Below are 23,164 nucleotides of genomic sequence, written 5' to 3'. Positions count from 1 at the left end.
GTGGCATCACTGCTATAACATGAAAGCAGTTGGAAGTGATCAGGATCGCTTCCACTGCTTTCAAAGACCAACGACGTACGGGGTACGTCCTTGGTCATTAACTGCATTTTTTTGCAGGACGTACCCCATACGTCGTTGGTCGTTAAGGGGTTAAAGGGACACTGAACCCAATTTTTTTCTTTTGTGATTCAGATAGAGCATGCAATTTTAAGCAACTTTCTAATTTACTCCTATTATCAATTTTTCTTCATTCTCTTGCTATCTTTATTTGAAAAAGAAAGTCCAGAACCTTGGACAGCACTTGTTTATTGGTGGATGAATGTATCCACCAATCAGCAAGAACAACCCAGGTTGTTCACCAAAATGGGCCGGCATTTAAACTTACATTCATGATTTTCAAATAAAGATTCCAAGAGAATGAAGGACATTTGCTAATAGGATTAAATTAGAAAGTTGCTTTAAATAGCATGCTCTATCTGAATAACAAAAGAAAACATTTGGGTTCAGTGTCCCTTTTAATATACTTTTATAACATTTAAACCTCTAAATTTCTGCCTTTTTCTAAGTCACTACAGACAGCCTCTTATCACATACTTTCTCTTGTTAAGTGTATCCAGTCCACGGATCATCCATTACTTGTGGGATATTCTCCTTCCCAACAGGAAGTTGCAAGAGGATCACCCGCAGCAGAGCTGCTATATAGCTCCTCCCCTCACTGCCATATCCAGTCATTCTCTTGCAACTCTCAACAAAGATGGATGTAGTAAGAGGAGAGTGGTGTATTATAGTTAGTTTTTTAACTTCAATCAAAAGTTTTTTATTTTTAAATGGTACCGGAGTGTACTGTTTCATCTCAGGCAGCATTAGAAGAAGAATCTGCCTGTGATTTCTATGATCTTAGCAGAAGTAACTAAGATCCATTGCTGTTCTCACATATTCTGAGGAGTGAGGTAACTTCAGAGAGGGAATGGCGTGCAGGTTTTCCTGCAATAAGGTATGTGCAGTTAATATTTTTCTAGGGATGGAATTTGCTAGAAAATGCTGCTGATACCGGATTAATGTAAGTAAAGCCTTAAATGCAGTGATAGCGACTGGTATCAGGCTTATTAATAGAGATACATACTCTTATAAAAGTGTAATATAAAACGTTTGCTGGCATGTTTAATCGTTTTTATATATGTTTGGTGACAAAACTTAGTGGGGCCTAGTTTTTTTCCACATGGCTGGTTTGATTTTTGCCTAGAAACAGTTCCTGAGGCTTTCCACTGTTGCAATATGAGTGGGAAGGGCCTATTTTAGTGCTTTTCTGTGCAGCTAAAAATACTGACAGAGACATTCAGCTTCTTCCTGCATGATCCAGGACATCTCTGAAGGGCTCAAAAGGCTTCAAAGTCGTGTTTGAGGAAGGTAACAATCACAGTTGACTGTGGTAGTTGTTGTGACTGTGTTTAAAAAACGTTTTTGTCATTTATTATTCTGTTTTTGTTATTAAGGGGTTAATCATCCATTTGCAAGTGGGTGCAATGCTCTGCTGACTTGTTACATACACTGTAAAAATTTTGTTAGTGTAACTGCCTTTTTTCACTGTTATTTCAAATTTTGTCAAAATTTGTTTCTCTTAAAGGCACAGTAACGTTTTTTATATTGCTTGTTAACTTGCTTTAAAGTGTTTTCCAAGCTTGCTAGTCTCATTGCTAGTCTGTACAAACATGTCTGAAACAGTGGATACTTGTTCATTATGTTTAAAAGCCATGGTGGAGCCCCATAGGAGAATGTGTACTAAATGTATTGATTTCACCTTAAACCGTAAAGATCAGTCTTTAGCTATAAAAGAATTGTCACCAGAGGGGTCTGTCGAGGGGGAAGTTATGCCGACTAACTCTCCCCACGTGTCGGACCCTTCGCCTCCCGCTCAAGGGACGCACGCTAATATGGCGCCAAGTACATCAGGGACGCCCATAGCGATTACTTTGCAGGACATGGCTGCAATCATGAATAATACCCTGTCAGAGGTATTATCCAGATTGCCTGAATTGAGAGGCAAGCGCGATAGCTCTGGGGTTAGACGAGATACAGAGCGCGTAGATGCTGTAAGAGCCATGTCTGATACTGCGTCACAATATGCAGAACCTGAGGACGGAGAGCTTCAGTCTGTGGGTGACTTCTCTAAATCGGGGAGACCTGATTCAGAGATTTCTAATTTTAAATTTAAGCTTGAGAACCTCCGTGTATTGCTTGGGGAGGTATTAGCTGCTCTGAATGACTGTGACACAATTGCAGTGCCAGAGAAATTGTGTAGGCTGGATAAATACTATGCAGTGCCGGTGAATACTGATGTTTTTCCAATACCTAAAAGGCTTACAGAAATTATTAGTAAGGAGTGGGATAGGCCCGGTGTGCCCTTTTCCCCACCTCCTATATTTAGAAAAATGTTTCCAATAGATGCCACTACACAGGACTTATGGCAGACTGTCCCTAAGGTGGAGGGAGCAGTTTCTACTTTAGCAAAGCGTACCACTATCCCGGTTGAGGACAGTTGTGCTTTTTCAGATCCAATGGATAAAAAAATTAGAGGGTTACCTTAAGAAAATGTTTATTCAACAAGGTTTTATTTTACAGCCCCTTGCATGCATTGCGCCTGTCACTGCTGCGGCGGCATTCTGGTTTGAGGCCCTGGAAGAGGCCATCCATACAGCTCCATTGACTGAAATTGTTGACAAGCTTAGAACTCTTAAGCTAGCTAACTCATTTGTTTCTGATGCCATTGTTCATTTGACTAAACTAACGGCTAAGAATTCTGGATTCGCCATCCAGGCGCGTAGGGCGCTATGGCTCAAATCCTGGTCAGCTGATGTGACTTCAAAGTCTAAATTACTCAACATTCCTTTCAAGGGTCAGACCTTATTCGGGCCTGGTTTGAAAGAAATTATTGCTGACATTACTGGAGGTAAGGGTCATACCCTTCCTCAGGACAGGGCCAAATCAAAGGCCAAACAGTCTAATTTTCGTGCCTTTCGAAATTTCAAGGCAGGTGCAGCATCAACTTCCTCTGCTTCAAAACAAGAGGGAACTTTTGCTCAATCCAAGCAGGCCTGGAAACCTAACCAGTCCTGGAACAAGGGCAAGCAGGCCAGAAAGCCTGCTGCTGCCTCTAAGACAGCATGAAGGAGCGGCCCCCTATCCGACAACGGATCTAGTAGGGGGCAGACTCTCTCTCTTCGCCCAGGCAAGAGATGTTCAGGATCCCTGGGCGTTGGAGATCATATCTCAGGGATATCTTCTGGACTTCAAAGCTTCTCCTCCACAAGGGAGATTTCACCTTTCAAGATTATCTGCAAACCAGATAAAGAAAGAGGCATTCCAAAGCTGCGTATAAGATCTCCTTGTAATGGGAGTGATCCATCCAGTTCCGCGGACGGAACAAGGACAGGGGTTTTATTCAAATCTGTTTGTGGTTCCCAAAAAAGAGGGAACCTTCAGATCAATTTTGGATTTAAAGATCCTAAACAAATTCCTCAGAGTTCCGTCATTCAAGATGGAAACTATTCAAACCATTTTACCCATGATCCACAGTGGACTTAAAGGATGCCTACCTTCACATTCCGATTCCCAAGAATCATCATCAGTTCCTGAGGTTTGCCTTTCTAGACAGGCATTACCAATTTGTAGCTCTTCCATTCGGGTTGGCTACAGCCCCAAGAATTTTTACAAAGGTTCTGGGCTCACTTCTGGCGGTCCTAAGACCGCGAGGCATAGCAGTGGCTCCTTACCTGGACGATATCCTGATACAGGCGTCAAGCTTTCAAATTGCCAAATCTCATACAGAGATAGTTCTGGCATTCCTGAGGTCGCATGGGTGGAAAGTGAACGAAAAAAAGAGTTCTCTATCTCCTCTCACGAGGGTTTCCTTCCTAGGGACTCTAATAGATTCTGTAGAAATGAAAATTTACCTGACGGAGTCCAGGTTATCAAAACTTCTAAATGCTTGCCGTGTTCTTCACTCCATTCCGCGCCCCACGGTGGCTCAGTGCATGGAAGTAAAGGGCTTAATGGTAGCGGCGATGGACATAGTGCCATTTGCGCGCCTGCATCTCAGACCGCTGCAATTATGCATGCTCAGTCAGTGGAATGGGGATTACACAGATTTGTCCCCTCTACTAAATCTGGATCAGGAAACCAGAGATTCTCTTCTCTGGTGGTTATCTCGGGCCCATCTGTCCAAGGGTATGACCTTTCGCAGACCAGATTGGACAATTGTAACAACAGATGCCAGCCTTCTAGGTTGGGGTGCAGTATGGAACTCCCTGAAGGCTCAGGGTTCATGGACTCAGGAGGAGAAACTCCTCCCAATAAATATTCTGGAGTTAAGAGCAATATTCAATGCTCTTCTGGCTTGGCCTCAGCTAGCAACACTGAGGTTCATCAGATTTCAGTCGGACAACATCACGACTGTGGCTTACATCAACCATCAAGGGGGAACCAGGAGTTCCCTAGCGATGTCAGAAGTCTCCAAGATAATTCGCTGGGCAGAGACTCACTCTTGCCACCTGTCAGCGATCCATATCCCAGGTGTAGAGAACTGGGAGGCGGATTTTCTAAGTCGTCAGACTTTTCATCCGGGGGAATGGGAACTCCATCCGGAGGTGTTTGCTCAACTGGTTCTCCGTTGGGGCAAACCAGAATTGGATCTCATGGCGTCTCGCCAGAACGCCAAGCTTCCTTGTTACGGATCCAGGTCCAGGGACCCAGAAGCGGCACTGATAGATGCTCTAGCAGCGCCTTGGTTCTTCAACCTGGCTTATGTGTTTCCACCGTTTCCTCTGCTCCCTCGTCTGATTGCCAAAATCAAACAGGAAAGAGCATCAGTGATATTGATAGCGCCTGCGTGGCCACGCAGGACCTGGTATGCAGACCTAGTGGACATGTCATCCTTTCCACCATGGCCTCTGCTTCTGAGACAAGACCTTCTAATACAAGGTCCTTTCAATCATCCAAATCTACTTTCTCTGAGACTGACTGCATGGAGATTGAACGCTTGATCCTATCAAAGAGTGGCTTCTCCGAGTCAGTAATTGATACCTTAATACAGGCACGAAAGCCTGTCACCAGGAAAATTTACCACAAGATATGGCGTAAATATCTTCATTGGTGTGAATCCAAGAATTACTCATGGAGTAGGGTTAGGATTCCTAGGATATTGTCCTTCCTCCAAGAGGGTTTGGACAAAGGATTATCAGCTAGTTCTTTAAAGGGACAGATTTCTGCTCTGTCCTTTTACACAAGCGTCTGGCAGAAGTTCCAGACGTTCAGGCATTTTGTCAGGCTTTAGTTAGAATTAAGCCTGTGTTTAAACCTGTTGCTCCTCCATGGAGCTTAAACTTAGTTCTTAAAGTTCTTCAAGGGGTTCCGTTTGAACCCCTTCATTCTATTGATATCAAACTTCTTTCATGGAAAGTTATTTTTCTGATGGCTATTTCCTCGGCTCGAAGAGTCTCGGAGTTATCTGCCTTACATTGTGATTCTCCTTATCTGATCTTTCATTCAGATAAAGTTGTTCCGCGTACAAAACCTGGGTTTTTACCTAAGGTGGTTTCTAACAAGAATATCAATCAAGAGATTGTTGTTCCATCATTATGTCCTAATCCTTCTTCAAAGCAGGAACGTCTTTTGCATAATCTAGACGTAGTCCGTGCCTTGAAGTTTTACTTACAGGCTACTAAAGATTTTCGCCAAACATCTAACCTGTTTGTTGTTTACTCTGGCCAGAGGAGAGGTCAGAAGGCCTCGGCAACCTCTCTTTCTTTTTGGCTTCGGAGTATAATCCGTTTAGCCTATGAGACTGCTGGACAGCAGCCTCCTGAAAGGATTACAGCTCATTCTACTAGAGCTGTGGCTTCCACCTGGGCCTTTAAAAATGAGGCCTCTGTTGAACAGATTTGCAAGGCTGCAACTTGGTCTTCCCTTCATACTTTTTCAAAATTTTACAAATTTGATACTTTTGCTTCTTCGGAGGCTGTTTTTGGAAGAAAGGTTCTACAGGCAGTGGTTCCTTCCATTTAAGTTCCTGCCTTGTCCCTCCCATCATCCGTGTACTTTAGCTTTGGTATTGGTATCCCACAAGTAATGGATGATCCGTGGACTGGATACACTTAACAAGAGAAAACATAATTTATGCTTACCTGATAAATTTATTTCTCTTGTAGTGTATCCAGTCCACGGCCCGCCCTGTCCTTTTCAGGCAGGTCTAAATTTTAATTAAACTACAGTCACCACTGCACCCTATGGTTTCTCCTTTCTCGGCTTGTTTCGGTCGAATGACTGGATATGGCAGTGAGGGGAGGAGCTATATAGCAGCTCTGCTGTGGGTGATCCTCTTGCAACTTCCTGTTGGGAAGGAGAATATCCCACAAGTAATGGATGATCCGTGGACTGGATACACTACAAGAGAAATAAATTTATCAGGTAAGCATAAATTATGTTTTTTCTTAGCTTTTCACAACAAGAGACTGCTAGTTCATGTGGGGCCATATAGATAACATTGTGCTTTCTCCCATGGAGTTGCGCATGACACAGCACTAATTGGCTAGAATGCAAGTCAATAGATAGATCTGTCAGAAGAGGCTTAGATACAAGGTAATCACAGAGGTAAAAAGTATATTAATATAACAGAGTTGGTTATGCAAAACTAGGGAATGGGTAATAAAGGGATTATCTATAATTTATAAACAATAACACATTTGGAATAAACTGTCCTTTTAAAGCCCTTTGTCTGTCTTTGTTTTCTAACTCCTGAGACCTCATATCTTTGAGCCCTTATACATTTTTTGCACAATATTTGTTTTTTTTTTAAATATTTTTTTTTTTAGAGTTATTATGAGTGTAACTGTATTTTGTAATGTATTTGTATGTGTTTTGTGACTCTTTTTTTTGTTGCTGCGTGAAACGGTTAACCAGATCTATGAGGGTGTGCTATCCCGACGAGTGTTATCTTCAATTGCGCTCAAGCGATTGCGTTTACTTTCAACTTGTAATACGAACGAAAAATCTCATGCACGCAAACACCCATGATATACCACTTTTTGCTTGCGCATATATGTTAGCGCTCCACTCTTAATCTGGCCCTTAATCATTTAAACTCACTGCTATTTATGTTTTAACTGAGATTTATAACCCCAGCACCTGCAGTGTCTAGAAAATGGGCTCTGGCACTTGGGAAAATGCTTTGATCTTGCTCCTTGAAGAGCCTTTATTATTATTATCGGTTATTTGTAGAGCGCCAACAGATTCTGCAGCGCTATGCATCCCCTTTGCATTGCCTGCACTTCTTGCACAGGCGCTGGTTACTGTTTCCCAGTTTCTTTGTCTCCTTGTAGCAAACTCTCTACCCTACATCTCTTGTAGCATGTGTATCTGAAATAGTGTTTTTCAGACAACCAAGGGATGGTTTATAGGTGTGATTTGAACCCTTAATGGGACATTATACACTAGATTTTTCTTTGCATTAATGTTTTGTAGATGATCCATTTATATAGCCCATACAGGTGTTTTGGGTTTTTTTTTTAAATGTATAGTTTTGCTTATTTTTAGATAACAATGCACTGATTTTCAGACTCCTAACCAAGCCCCAAAGTTTTAGGAGAATACCGACGTATACCTTCTCCAGTTTGCTCCTGTTTGTGTTAAGAGTCTTTTCATATGCAGAGGAATGGGGAATGGGGGAGTGTCTGCTTTTTTTGCTATAGAACCACTTGAAGTGGGTGTTTCAGCTCATTTATTCAACAGTGCTAAACTGGGATCTTATAAGTAAGTTTTTAAACCGTTTTATACTGGATTTTTAGATCAGTATCTGTGCATCTTATTCATTATAGTAGAGTCTATTACATGCAGTTAAATGAAAATTGGTGTATACTGTCCCTTTAATTTTTCATGTGGGTTAGATATAGCAGGGATTAGATCACTGTTGTGGGATGATCTGGGCAACTAAATGATTACCTGACTACTGTAATTGTGATCATTTCATCATCCCCTTTGTTACATATTTATGTTACAAATGTTGTTTAAATCAGAGCTGTGACTATGGATTACAAAAGTGTTTTATAGGGACCTTAATCAGTAACAACAGAACTTAAAATACAGTAACCTGCAAGTCTCTGAAATAATTGTGCTACATAAATAGTTTTATAACCAATGTCTTCATAGAAGTACCTTGTTATTTTTAACCATTTGTCCTCTGTGTTAGCTCGGTCCTGCTCACCCATATGCAAGTGTCACAGGTATTGCAGAGTGCATGTTCCTAAAAAAAGTTATGTGCACACCCACTGGTTACTGGTTGCTAGGCACCACTGTGAACAAACAAACAGTGCAACAGCTGTGCTTCTATGAATGTAAAGGGATATTCCAGCCAAAATTGGAAACCACATGGGTGCATTTCTGTATTGAACATAAGCAATTTTGTAATATACATGCGTTTGCAAAAATGCTTCTAATAAAAGCTATAGCTGTTTCAAAAGTGTATTTAAGTATGCACCGTGCACCAGCATTTTAAGCACAACACTTGTTCGGAGAGCCTATGGTGCTTTTACCATCTGGTAATGACTCAATTTGTTAATTGCTGACATGATACAAGCCCCACTGATGATCTGAGCAGCTGCATTATTTAAAATGTGGGTGCAGTGAGAATATCTAGCTATGCTTCACATGCACATGCAGAGAAAAATGTTAACACTAAAACAGTGATAACGCTTATTAGAAGCATTTTTGCCAATACATCTATATTGCAAATATGTTTCTATTCAAAGATGCAATAAATCTATGTGCATTTATATTTTGACTGGAATGTCCCTTTAATTGTTTGAAATAAAAGTAATAATGAAGTGTCAGCGCTAATCGGCTAGGGTAGAGGTAAGTAATGGTTCTATATACTGATTGTTAAGTGTTTGATATAACAACTAAAACAATGTATCTATTTGAAGAAATATTGTAACAAAGAAAGGAGAACAATTAAAGAGTAAATGTATAAAAACTGAAATTAAGGGCTGGGGTAATATTTAGTTAGTCAAATACATGAATAAAAAAGTAGCAATACGATCAAAATCAATAAGGCACAACTATATGATAAATGCAATATAATAATTACAATGATGGTATTGGATAATGAACAACTAGGAATAATTTAATTAAAATGGATTAATAAGGGGGACGTCTCCCAGACAAACGTAATAGTGGCCAAATAGGTTAACTAGTCACATGTAAAAATTGACTTGAGGAAAAGTTTGAATTAGTATATTCCACCTCAATGAAAGGGATAAATAAAAAGTACCTTATGAAGATAGGAGGATTATGACAACAACACTTCCAGAGTTTCCTCTATTTATCCGGAAATGACTTGCGGTACAAACTTGCAGTGCAGACTTGAGGTGCAATACCTTTTGAAGATTTTATGATGTTGTAAAAATGTGACTGTATATACAGTTGAATTAGTAGCGTGATGTTCTTCGCAGTAAGGCTTGTTTTTCGTGGTGTAGCTCTTTTCAACCATTCCAGGTAGATCCAGTTAAACTTGTGCAGAGATCGGCTGGCGTGTATCACTCACAGGAACAGCTGATAGCTGTTTTTCCCAGCTGAGTCTGACTAGCGTCTCTGTAGGTCCGCCGTTAAGCGTGAGGGTCAAAGGGCACCCATTTTTTGGATGGAAATGGTGGCAAATACCACTATTTTAAAATAAGAATAAAATTGTTTACCACTTGTAGTGGCTAAAAGATGGCTATATAAAAACAAGCCAAATGTCCAGAAACAGGGTAAAAGATTAAATAATGTCTGTTTTTGTCCGTATACACCTCCCTTCGTTCAGGTTCGAAATTTTTTGGGCTAGGTGTATTTAGGAACAACGTGACAAAGCAGCAAAGCAGGTGGGAGTTCAGGTTCCAAGAAATTCGGAACCTGAACGAAGGGAGGTGTATACGGACAAAAACAGGACTATTAGCTGTTCCTGTGAGTGATACACGCCATCCGATCTCTGCACTAGTTTAACTGGATCTACCTGGAACGGTTGAAAAGAGCTACACCACGAAAAACAAGCCTTACTGCGAAGAACATCACGCTACTGATTCAACTGTATATACAGTCACAATATAAAGTCATTTTTTACATGTGACTAGTTAACCTATATGGCCACTATTTCGTTTGTTTGGGGGGACGTGCCCCTTATTATTAAATAAATTTGTTCCTAGTTGTTCATTATCCATTACCATCATTGTAATTACTATATTGCATTTATCATATAGTTGTGCCTTATTGATTTTGATCGTATTGCTACTTTTTTATTCATGTATTTGACTATCTAAATATTACACCAGCCCTTAATTTCAGTTTTTATACATTTACTCTTTAATTGTTCTCCTTTCTTTGTTACAATATTTCTTCAAAAAGATACATTGTTTTAGTTGTTATATCAAAGACTTAGTAATCGGTAAATATAACCATTACTTACCTCTACCCTAGCTGATTAGTGCTGACACTTCGTTCTTACTTTTATTTCACTAGTTTTTTATTTATCCTGGAGGGGATATTTTAGTGTCAGCTGGGTCTTTATTATCTAGGGAGCACTCCATTTCTGCCTGTTTACGTAACTATCTACTCCCTTTAATTGTTTGCTCATGCATTGTAAAGGGCTAGGAACACCTAGGTTACAATATGGCACCACCCTGCAGAGAGTACAGACAGCTTAGCTGGAAATGCTAGTTTTGTGATATAGTATTATTTTACCATTTATATTTAGCACAATAGCTGGTGTGAAGTCTGTTCCTAAAACACGGGGTTGACTTCACATCCCAGTGTTAATGTGGAAGTAATAGTGCCACCTCTTGTTCTATTATTAAATTATTAAATGACAATATATATATATATATATATATATATATATATATATATATATATATACACTATGTATATGTGTGTAGAGACGAGTGCACTTTCACAAACTAGATACTTAGGCCAGGGTGCTGAGTACAATTTCAAATGCATGCTTGAGAAAACTTCACTCACTGGGCTTGACTTCAAAAGGTATCCTTTATTCAAGTGACGTTTTGGGGCATGCACCCCTTCATTAACACAAACACACATATTAAAACACACATTAACCAAACGTGCCTACTATGCAGGAGTGGCTACACAACACATCCGAACTCCTTTTAATAGAGAAATACTCATATTATAAAAACAATTCCCTGTCGGTATTTCATAATATCCAGTTCTACTGGGACTCTCTCTTCCACTCACTAGTTACTTTGGATAATTAAATAAAAATTGACGATTCCCTGTAGCCCAGGTGGACCTTTCCCCTCCCCCCCCTCCCTCCCTTCCTTTCCTAACACCCTTCCCCTCCCTTACCTAACCCCATGCAATAGCTGGAATGGTTGATAGGTTGTTAGATAATTTATTTTAACCCGTTCGTTTCAACTATGTTGATATAACTTTCCTTTTGTTTTGTTACTTATAAGTATCAAAGGTATGACGTGAATACCTACCTAGATTGAATGCATACCTTCTACTAGCTGATCACGCTTGTGGCATAACCGCCTGTTAACTAATGGACTACTTGCTACCAAATGTATACTATTCCTATTATTGCTTTTTGGTATGACATTCTGTATCGCATTTATTTTACTTGAATAAAGCTTTTTTTTAAAAAATAAATAAAAATAAATAATAATAAACCACATTATCAAAAAATTAAAAATTAAACCTAATCCCTATGAAAATAAAAAAGCCCCCATAATCTAATCCTAAAAAAAACAAAACACACACATTAACACACACATTAACACATACACACACATTAATATACACACATAGTAACATACACACACACACACACATTAACGTACACGCATTAACAGTCACACACACACATTAACATACACACATTCTCACACAAACACACATTAACACACACACACATTAACATACACACATTTTAACACACACACACTTCTATATATTAACACACGTTTATTTAAAAAAAAACTAAATCTGTCTGCTAAATATATTGGTTGGCTCTATTACTCCTAGAACACATTTGTTAAGCCCTTACTTACCTTTTCTGCAATGGGCTGTTTCCCTGTACCGCTCTGAAGTTCAGGAAGTGGTAGGAAAATTGAAAAGAGAGAAATGTAGTAAATATTTACACTGTGATAGAAAGGAACAGTGACACCTGCAGGTAGAAATTAAAAGTGCAGGCAATTTTTTTTTTATTTTTTTTTACTGTCACAGCCAGTCTTTCTGCAGACACACTACAGTTTCTGCAATGAGATTGTGCATTGCACACTGTTCTGCCTTGGGGGTTTTCACATCTGTGATCCTAATTGTTGGCCAAACAGGTTAGCTGGGAGTAGCTGACTCTACAACTGGTATCAGTGAGCTGGGACACTGAGAGATCCCAGTAGGCTTCAATTAGCACACTTGGTCCTGCACAGTTTGTGAGTATATTTGCTTCACATTTAGGATATCCACATTAGGAAATTATATTGCACCAGGAGGCACCTTCTTTGCTTTTATATTGTTTCAGTTTGCATTACAATAACTTATATTCACTACAGAAATATTGTTATACTGTTTAATTTACCATCCCTTTAAGCATTAGCATTGAGGCTAGAGAAGTAGGCGTTCTAGCCTGTCCCTTCCCCTTGTAATTCAAAACAGTTAAAATGTTCTTAAGATACAATAATTATGTTATTTATAAATAATAACAGTCTCGTATTTCTTATCAACAGGTGAATTTACAAATTGCAGTAATCCTAGTCCTCTTGAGACTGCTGATACTTCTTTAAATCTTCTTCAAAATCAAAAAAGCCAAGTGGGATATTTATGTTCTGAATGTGGGAAATGCTTTGCTTGGAAATCAGCTCTTACTAGACATTTCAAAATTCATAAAGGAGAAAAAGGATTTTCATGTTCTGTATGTGGGAAATGTTTTACTCAGAAATCGACTCTAATGGATCATCTGAAAATTCATACGGGAGAGAAAGGATTTTCATGTTCTGCGTGTGGAAAGTGTTTTACTCAGAAATCACAACTTGTTACTCATCAAAAAACTCATACAGGAGAGAAAGCATTTTCATGTTCTGAATGTGGGAAATGTTTTACCCAGAAATCACATCTTATTACACATCAGAACATTCATTCAAGGAGAGAAAGTATATTCATGTTCTGAATGTGAGAAAATTTTTGCCTCAAAATCATCTTTTATTTACCACCTGAAAGTGCTTGCAAACATATAGGGTGTTCTTACATCTATTGACATGTGCGGTTGTGCTAAATCTTTAACATTATAGAAGGTGCACTAAACCTCCATTCAGGTAGTGAAGTTCTTTAACCTTTTAACCCTGTTACGGCGTTGTGTTCTGTCCTAACCGCACCGGGCTTTAGTGCCGTTAGGACGGAATAGGACGTCCAAGCTGTTTGGCTGTCCTGAAGCCAACGATGCTCCCTGGATAGGATCGCGGTCTGGAGGGTGTGCATAGCGTCATAGGGATGCCCCCCTGACCCAATACCATCATTGAAATCTCGCGATCGCGTGCACGATGTAGACAAATTAGCCCTGTCATTAAAGGGTTAATTAATTTTATCTTTTTGGTTTTGTATCGAAATATAAGTTACAAATACTGCATACATACATACATGTGTACATGCCCATACACATATATACATGCACACTTTTATTTACACATATAAAAATACATACATATACATCTTTGAGTCCTTCCTAGTCCAGCACCTGATGATATACCATATTCCTTTAAGTCACTTTTAAAACATTTATTTCAATAACAAACCTTTATTTTGCAATAAATATGTTTAAGTGTAATCAAAATGAATTATTTAATATGTTTTTATGTGGGGGCGGTCTTGCACATAATTTGAAGCATTAAAACATCAGGTCTCCAAAAGAGCTAAATGTCACAACGTTATTTTGTGTTGCACTCGAGTGCTTAACTTAACTTACCGCTTGGGCTATAATATTGTTCCCTGTATTATCCACTCAGAGTAAATAACTGCTGGGTGGGTAAAGATTTTCTGGGAAACCTTTTTACCATACACTTGTTATACCAGATTTTGTGCTATTTTTAACTTGTTTAAAGGGACATTAAACACTAAATAAATGCTAGCTAGAATGATGCATTCAAAGAAAAGATTAGTCTGAGAACAACATGTAGATGTATTTCCTTTTTAATATGAGGAGAGTCCAAGGCATTATTCCTTACTGTTAGGAAATACTGAACCTGGTCACCAGGAGGAAGCAAAGACACCCCAGCCAAAGGCTTAAATACTCCCCCTACTTCCCTCATATCCCAGTCATTCTTTGCCTTTCGTCACAGGAGGTTGGCAGAGAAGTGTCAGAAGATTTGGAGTAGTTCCTTATGAAGGGTATCTACCCTTCCAAATGGGACTGGAGTTTTAAGTGGTCTTGTCAGCCTTACAGTGAGAGCATTGATGAATGTTAGAATCTGGAGATGCAGGGAGAGTCTTTCTGCAACCGTATCCAAACTTCTATTAACAGCTCCTAAGCAATCAGTGTTGACGAGTTTCACTGCCTGCTTCCATCACTCAAGTCCATGTCAGGAGCAATGCTACAAGACTGTCAAACTTGAGAGGTTCTGTTTCTGTTCCATGGCATAGATTCCGGTAAGATCGTTCATTTTTTTTACACATATGATAACGCAAGAAGACATGGTCACAGTGTGGCTCCTTTTATCTGTATGGAATCAAGGGTTAATATCTCTGGAGGAGGATTATTGAACATTGGGGATTAATCACATACATTTATTTGATTATGCTGCGAAATGTGTGAGATGAGGCTCAGGCAGATTTTGGAACATACAGAATTTTTTTACTTTCGTTTTGAGAGCTGCACAGCCTTAAAGGCTTGGCGCTTTTCTTTGCTGTTATAGCAGGGGCGGTCCTGCATTGCGCACCATGTGACCGGGTGTGGTCACACATTTCCTCTTTCCTGACCGTGCGGTTTTCCCGGAGAAGAACGGTTTCTCTGTTTGGCCTGGTTCATAGTAGGTGGTGAGTGCTCCAGCCATTTGGAGGTATAAAGGTGCAGTTTTTTCTTATTATTCAATATTCTGCTTTGTAAGCACAAGCTATGGAGGATTCTGACGTGTTAGAGGGTACTCCCTCTTTATCTAAGTCTCTATGTTCCACATGCCTTGATAAAGTAATCATGTGAAAGAAGGTTAATATGTTTGATACCACTGAGCCATCTACCTCTGAGGAGTCTCCGTCCCGTGAGGTGTAAACCCTACAGTCATCTCCTAATACACATGCAGCTTCCCGTAGCACTCCTAATCCTCTATCTGGAGGGGGCCTTTTACCGCCAGAGTTTACTGAGCAGTTGCAAAACGGCAGTATCTGCAGCTTTTAGTGCTTTACTTCACCCTGCTAAGCGCAAGCGAAAGGATAAATATTGCTATCCTTCCCAGGGGTCATCTACAAGCTTATTGGATTTATCTGATACGAGATTATCCAATGATGAAGGCGCCTCTGATACTTCAGAGGGAGCTCTTTTTGGGTCAGAATCTGCTGCCTCTAAACCTCCAGCTGCGGAGGAACCTGACTTTAGATTTAGGATTAAGCATTTATGCTTTCTGTTGAAGGAAGTTTTAGCTACGTTAGATTCCGAAATTAGATAAGGTCTACGAGGACAGGGTTGTACCACAAACTTTTCCGGTTCCTGTAAAGATGGCGAACATTATTAATAATGAATGGGAAAGGATTGGTTCTTCATTTTCCCCTTCTTCCTTTAAGAAATTGTTCCCAGTCCGGACTCTCAATTGGAGTTGTGGGGTTCCATCCCCAAGGTGGATGACGCTATCTCCACGCTTGCTAAATGCACTACTATCCCGCTTGAGGATAGTTCGTCATTTAAGAGCCCATGGATAAGAAGATAGAAACTCTGTTAAGAAAGATGTTTCAACATATGGGATATTTGTTTTTGTATTTGTTTCAACCAGCAGCGGCTGTTGCTGCGGTTGCTGGTCAGCTTCCTACTGGTGCAACTCCTTATCTGAGTTGATCAAGGTGGAGGGTCCCCTCGACGTGATCCAGTAAAGAATTAAGGCCTTAAGGGTGGCTAACTATTTTATTTGTGATGCAAATATGCAAATTATTCACCTGAATGCTAAGGCTTAAGGTTTTTCTGTTCAAGCCCGTAGTGCACTCTGGCTGAAATCCTGGTCTGCAGACATGACTTCTAAGTCCAGACTTCTTTCCCTCCCCTTTAAGGTAAAGATATTATTTGGTCCAGGCCTGGACTCCATTATCTCCACGGTTACTGGAGGCAAAGGTGCCTTTTTACCGCAGGATAAGAAGAACAAGCCTAATGGACAAGGTCCTAATTTTCGTTTCTCCGCAAAGCCTGAGCAATCCAAGGGGACTTGGAAGCCGGCTCAGTCCTGGAATAAATCCAAGCAGAGCAAGAAGCCTGCTGAGACATGTAGGGGGCAGACTGTCACTCTTTTCAGACTCTTGGTTTGGGGACATACAGGACCCGTGGGTTCTGGAGGTCATCTCTCAGGAAAACAAGATAGGTTTCAAGTCTCATCCACCCAGGGGCAGATTTCTCCTATCAAACCTGTCTTCAAGGCCAGAAAAGAGAGAAGCCTTTCTGGGGTGCATGAGGGAGCTCTCCTCCTTAGGAGTCCTTGTCCCGGTACCTCTTGCAGAAAGAGGTCTGGGGTACTATTCAAACCTTTTTGTGATCCCAAAGAAGGAGGGAACTTTCCGCCCGATTCTGGATCTAAAGTGCTTAAACAAATTCCTATCTGTCCCCTTGTTCAAGATGGAGACGATAAGGTCCATCCTTCCCTTACTTCAGGAAGGACAGTTCATGACCACTATAGATCTGAAGGATGCTTACCTTCACGTTCCAATCCACAAGGAACACTTCAAGTTCCTAAGGTTTGCGTTCCTGGACCAGTACTTCCAGTTTATTGCGCTTCCATTTGGTCTAGCTACTGCTCCAAGGGTTTTTACAAAGGTTCTAGGGGCTCTGCTAGCAGTTGCCAGAACCAGAGAGGTATAGCAGTAGCTCCATACTTGGACGATATACTGGTTCAAGCACCATCTTGTCATCTGGCAGAAGACTATTCGAAAGCTCTTCTGTTTCTTCGATCTCATGGATGGAAGATAAACTTAGAAAAGAGTTCTCTTATTCCCAGTACCAGGGTGGAATTCCTGGTTACTATAATAGACTCCATACCCATGAAGATATTCCTTACAGACCAGAGACGTTACAAGCTAACTTCCGCTTGTCTTGCCCTCCAGACCTCCTTAAGGCCCTCTGTAGTATGGTGTATGGAGGTGATTGGTCTCATGGTGTCCAGCATGGACATCATTCCTTTTGCCAGATTTAATCTAAGACCACCTCAGCTGTGCATGCTGAGACAGTGGAATGGCGGTCATTCAGATCTGTCTCAGTAGATTTCTCCAGACAACCAGTCGAGAAAATCGCTCTCCTGGTGGCTCTGTCCAGATCACCTGTCCCAAGGGACATCCTTCTTGAGACCATCCTGGGAGATTGTTACTACAGACGCAAGTCTATCAGAATGGGGAGCTGTTTGGGGTGCCAGGAAGGCACAGGGCCTGTGGACTGGAGAGGAATCCCTCCTCCCGATCAGCATTCTGGAAATTTGAGCAATTTTCAATGCTTTGAAGGCTTGACCGCTTCTGGGTTCGCCTCAGTTTATCAGATTCCAATCAGACAACATAACCTCGGTGGCTTACGTCAACTATCAGGTGGGAACAAGGAGCTCCCTAGCAATGAGGGAAGTATCTCAGATTCTGGAATGGGCGGAGGCCCACAACTGCTCGCTGTCAGCGATCCACATTCCAGGTGTGGACAACTGGGAAGCGGATTTCATCAGCAGACAATCCTTTCATCCGGGGGAATGGTCTCTCCATCCCAAAGTGTTTGCAGAGATTTGCAACAAATGGGGGATGCCGGAGATAGATCTCATGGTGTCCCGGCTCAAATCCAAGCTACCCAGATATGGGTCACGGTCCAGGGATCCTCAAGTGGAGCTAATAGATGCATTAGCAGTGCCTTGGAGGTTCAATCTAACGTTACCACTTCTTCCTCGTGTAGTGGCCCGCATCAAGTAGGAGCAGGCATCAGTGATACTGATTGCTCCATTGTGGCCGCGAAGGATGTGGTTCGCGGACCTGGTGGGGATGTCCTCATCTCCTCCATGGAAGTTACCTTGTCGCAGGGATCTGCTGGAACAGGGTCCTTTTGTTCATCACAATCTAGATTCTCTGAGGCTGTCTGCGTGGAGATTGAACGCTTAGTCTTAGCCAAGAGAGATTTCTCTGAGAGGGTTATTGACACTCTCTCATAAAGGCTCGTAAGCCTGTTACTCGTCACATTTATCACAAGGTGTGGAGAGCTTACTTATTCTAGTGTGAAGAGCGTGGTTTAGCCTGGCATAAGGTTAAGACTGTCAGGATTCTTTCCTTTCTGGAGGAGAGTCTGGAGATGAGCCTTTCTGCCAGTTCCCTGAGAGGACAGATTTTGGCCCTTTCTGTTTTGCTACACAGGAGGCTCGCTGAGTTCCCTGACGTGCAATCTTTCGTGAAGGCTCTAATTAGGATCAGACCTGTGTTTAGATTAAACGCTCCACCTTGGAGTTTGAATCTTGTTCTTACGTTTTGCAACGGGCTCCCTGTGAGCTTATGCTTTCGATTGGCATTAAATTGTTGCCCTGGAAGGTTCTCTTTCTATTGGCTATTGTGTCATCACGCAGAGTTTCTGAAATGGCTGCCTTACAATGTGAGCCTCCTTATCTAGTGTTCCACACTGATAAGGCTGTCCTACGTACCCGCTTGGTTTTTTTTACCTAACGTGGTGTCTGATCATAACATCAATCAGGAGATTATGGTTCCTTCCTTATGTCCTATTCCTTCTTCTTTGAAGGAATGTTTACTTCATAATCTGTATGTGGTTCGAGCCTTGAAGTTTTATCTTCAAGCTACTAAGGATTTTAGGCAGACTTCTTCCTTGTTTGTTATCTACTCTGGGAAGCATAAGGGTATGAAGGCTTCTTCGACTTCCTTATCTTTTTGGTTACAAGTCAGCGAGACTTAGACCTCCTCAGGCGATTACGGCTCATTTCACTAGAGCGGTGGCTTCCTCTTGGGCCTTTAAGAGTGAGGCCTCTATGGATCAGATTTGTAAGGCAGCTACCTGGTCCTCCTTACATACTTTTTCAAAATTCTACAAGTTTGACATTTTTGTTTCGGCCGAAGCAGCTTTTGGGAGAAAGGATTTACAGGCTGTGGTGCCCTCAGATTAGGGTCCGCCTTTCTTTTACCCCTCCCGTTATCATTCAGTGTCCTCTAGAGCTTGGGTATAGTTTTACCAACAGTAAGGAATGATGCTGTGGACTATCCTCATATTTAAGAAGGAAAACATAAATTATGCTTACCTGATAATTTTATTTCCTTTTGTATGAGGAGAGTCCATGGCCTCCGCCCTTATACTCAGATGGGCGGACCAAATTTTGTTTTTCTCTTCCGGGATATGAGGGAAGTAGGGGGAGTATTTAAGCCTTTGGCTGGGGTGTCTTTTCCTCCTCCTGTTGGCCAGGTTCAGTATTTCACAACAGTAAGGAATGATGCTGTGGACTCTCCTCATACAGAAGGAAATGAAATTATTAGGTAAGCATAATTAATGGGGGTTTTTTAAAGTTTCAATAGCTGTTTAAATATTGACAAAATAAGTCTAAAGTTTGTGTCTATAAAACAATGGGATCTGCCATGTTGTAACTTAAGTTACCTTCTTTGCTGTGGCCAATTAGGGACAGTTATAAATAGGTCACTAGACTGTGCAGCCATGTGGATGTGTGGAATATAACAGTGTTCTGCACTTCCACTTCTGACATGAATTGAAAAGTTCACAATTTCAGAATGGAATTATAGAAAACGGAGACAAAATAAATAATGAAAGTATAGTGCAGAGTTTTTTTTATATACTGTGTATATATGTATATATATAGTTTATAATTTTATATCCCCATCTCAAAGTGTTTAATGTGCCTTTAAGGGATAACGCACCTTGCTCTATCGATTGTGCTTTACTTGTAATCTAGGCCAAAATGTGTGCGTTATGCTATATTTATGTTGATATTTAATTGGATCAGAACCTGCATCTTTTCACTCTATATCTAGACACGTATTCAGCTATATTGTGTCACTGTGAACAGAAATGACAGATTACCTGAGGGTCTAGTGTATATTTCACTATACAGAAACTCAGTACTCCAGTTTAATTAAAGGGACAGTAAACTCCAGGATCTTCTGCCACTAAGATAATGTTATATTACATTATTTTTTTAAGTTTACTGTCCCTTTAAGCACCAGGTGTCTCCTGTAGCCACTCATTACAATAACAGGCAGTGCAGGATATGATTTATTTGTCTTGCAGAATTCTGTGCTTATGATACAAATGTGCTGTGTATGGGCTGTTATACACAGGTATTTGTGTAGGTGTTTAGTTGGTATCCAACAAATAATATTTGCTGGTGGTCAAGAAAATTGTGAAATAGATGTAATCAGTTTATTACCAGTTGAAAAATGCAGGGAAATAATATAAATACTTTTAACGGTTTCAGTTGCTTTTATAATATGGTTATTTTGTTGATGTGATTACAGTTTATATAGTCAGTTCCCTATTTGTTTATTTCTCCTGTATCCATATGTATCATTTTCTGATGTTTTATTTCCCATGGACAAATAGAAACCTGTGACCTACTTCACACAGATGAGATCACCCTCATGTCCCCTCTTGTCATTATGTTATTTTCTGCTGTAACTGTGTCTTTCTAACAAGTGCCATGAGGCCCTGTTCCTGCTTTATGGGGCTACTTATGTGGTAAAGGGGGGTGTGGGGGGTGTGGGCAGTAGCCAGAGAGTGATTACTGTAGTAACCAGAGCATACCTTCAGCTCTCCTACTGCGGGGGAAGTCAGCAATATGTTACTCACTGCAAACCCCCTGTGTGTAAAGTGCTGATGCTTTTAATTAAAGGGACACTCAGGTCAAATGAAATTTTCATGATTCAGATACAGCATGTCATTTCAAACAACTTTTCAATTTACTTCCATTAAAACAAATGTGCACAGTCTTTTATACTTACAATTTTTGAGTCACCAGCTCCTACTGAGCATGTGCAAGAATTCACAGACTATACGTATATGCATTTGTGATTGGCGGATTGCTATCACATGGTACAGGGGGAGTGGAAATAGACATAACTTTGACATTTGTTAGAAAAAAATCTACTACTCATTTGAAATTCAAAGTAAATGCTATTGTATTGTCTTGTTATCTTGCATTTGTTGATTATGCACATCTACTGTGTTTACTGGTCCTTTAAGCAATAATTGAATTCAAGAAAACCAGCAATGACCACATAAGAATGGGTATGCTAAAGAAAGTTTGCTTCAATGTACTATCTGTAAATACTTGAATAAAGATATATTAAAATGTAGCTTTTAATTGAGTTTCTTTAAAAAGCAGCACACAGCATTATAATTTAATTAATTCATTGCAACATTAGTTACTATCTTATATACAGTATATACACTGGTGGTGTGTTTTTAAGTGAGTGTGTGTGAGCTACAAGCAGCTCTCAGAACCTTTTTTTTTTTTTTTTTTTTTTGCTGCTTTTTAAAGAAACTCAATTAAAAGCTATATTTTAATATATCTTAAATACATCTTTATTCAAGTATTTACAGATAGTACATAGAAGCAAACTTTCTTTAGCATACCCATTCTTTTGTGGTCACTGCTGGTGTTCTTAAATATAAGATAAGGATGCAAGTGTGTGTACCCAAAGTTATAACATAATGAGATCTGATATTACCTTTAAGTTCAACCCATTGTAATAGGCTGTGGTTTGGTTTCAAAGCACAAACCCAGCTATTTCATATACACAAATAAACCTGAAAATGCAATTTATCAAATATTTTATACTCTGCAGCTGTTATAACAAGGCATTGAAAATAAATTAATAGAAAAAAAAAATTACAGTGTACTGTCCCTTTAAGTATAGGGAGCAGGCCAGCAACCTGAGCAGCAGCACCACTGTGAAACTCTGTGCAGATCTTGATCTTTAAAAATGTTTTTGTGCATATAACAGAGGTAATCTGCCTTAAAAAACTACCTGGGTGCAAAATACATGAACACAGACAGTCCGGTGCTGATTTGGGACATTTTTGAGAAGGTTCATGATACACCAGAAACAGAGAACCAGCAAATTTCTAGGAAAGTCCGGGACTGCGGCCTACTTTGGAACTCCAGGCCCTAAGAAAGCCAACAAAAGTGTCAGCAACCCCACCAGGGGTGGATGAGAAGCAGAGCCAAGCATCATAAAGACAAATAAGGTGAGATTTTGGGTACTTTCTGACTAATAAGAACTATAAATACCCCAGAGGCCCTATCTCACGACGAAGCAACAAACAATCATTCAAACACCCTAGACCAACAGACATAGACTCTGGGACACCTGACAACTGAAACACCACTGGGTTGGTACTAATCTGTAAGTTACAGGACCAGCATCACACATTTGCAGGCAGACCAGTGGCGGGAAAAAACGCCATCTTTCTCCTGTTAAGTGTAGTCAGTCCACGGGTCATCCATTACTTATGGGATATTAACTCCTCCCTAACAGGAAGTGCAAGAGGATCACCCAAGCAGAGCTGCTATATAGCTCCTCCCCTCTACGTCATACCCAGTCATTCTCTTGCACCTAACTAATCGATAGGATGTGTGAGAGGACAGTGGTTATTAAAACTTAGTTTTTATTTCTTCAATCAAAAGTTTGTTATTTTAAACGGCACCGGAGTGTGTTGTTTTTTCTCAGGCAGCATTAGAAGAAGAATCTGCCTGAGTTTGTGTATGATCTTAGCGGACGTAACTAAGATCCATTTGCTGTTCTCGGCCTTCTGAGGAGCGGGGTAACTTCAGAACAGGGGACAGCGGGCAGGGTTCACCTGCAAAGAGGTATGTTGCAGTATATTATTTTCTAAGGAATGGAATTGACTGAGAAAATACTGCTAATACCGTTAAAATGTAAGTACAGCCTTAAATGCAGTAGTAGC

The 23,164-nt window shown here is 40.4% G+C and overlaps 2 protein-coding genes across 2 annotated transcripts in view; one reads left to right on the top strand and one right to left on the bottom strand.

The window, feature by feature from the left end:
- LOC128657355 (oocyte zinc finger protein XlCOF7.1-like) overlaps positions 1-8,286 on the bottom strand; it is a 190,822-nt gene extending 182,536 nt beyond the window's left edge. Inside the window, exon 1 of the mRNA XM_053711672.1 lies at positions 8,206-8,286. The gene's annotated coding sequence lies outside the window, so the exon portion shown is untranslated. The remainder of the gene's footprint in view (positions 1-8,205) is intronic.
- The window catches only part of LOC128657359 (gastrula zinc finger protein XlCGF67.1-like), a 101,355-nt gene extending 87,407 nt beyond the window's left edge, over positions 1-13,948 (top strand). Inside the window, exon 6 of the mRNA XM_053711677.1 lies at positions 12,771-13,948. Coding sequence (XP_053567652.1) covers positions 12,771-13,210 — 440 coding nt within the window. The 3' untranslated portion in view covers positions 13,211-13,948. The remainder of the gene's footprint in view (positions 1-12,770) is intronic.
- The last annotated feature ends 9,216 nt before the right edge of the window (positions 13,949-23,164 follow it).

This window comes from Bombina bombina, chromosome 4 (genome assembly GCF_027579735.1).
Source record: "Bombina bombina isolate aBomBom1 chromosome 4, aBomBom1.pri, whole genome shotgun sequence".
Classification (NCBI taxonomy): Eukaryota; Metazoa; Chordata; class Amphibia; order Anura; family Bombinatoridae; genus Bombina; species Bombina bombina.
The sequence above is the reverse complement of the archived record's forward strand: the minus strand, read 5'-3'. Positions and strand labels throughout refer to the sequence as shown.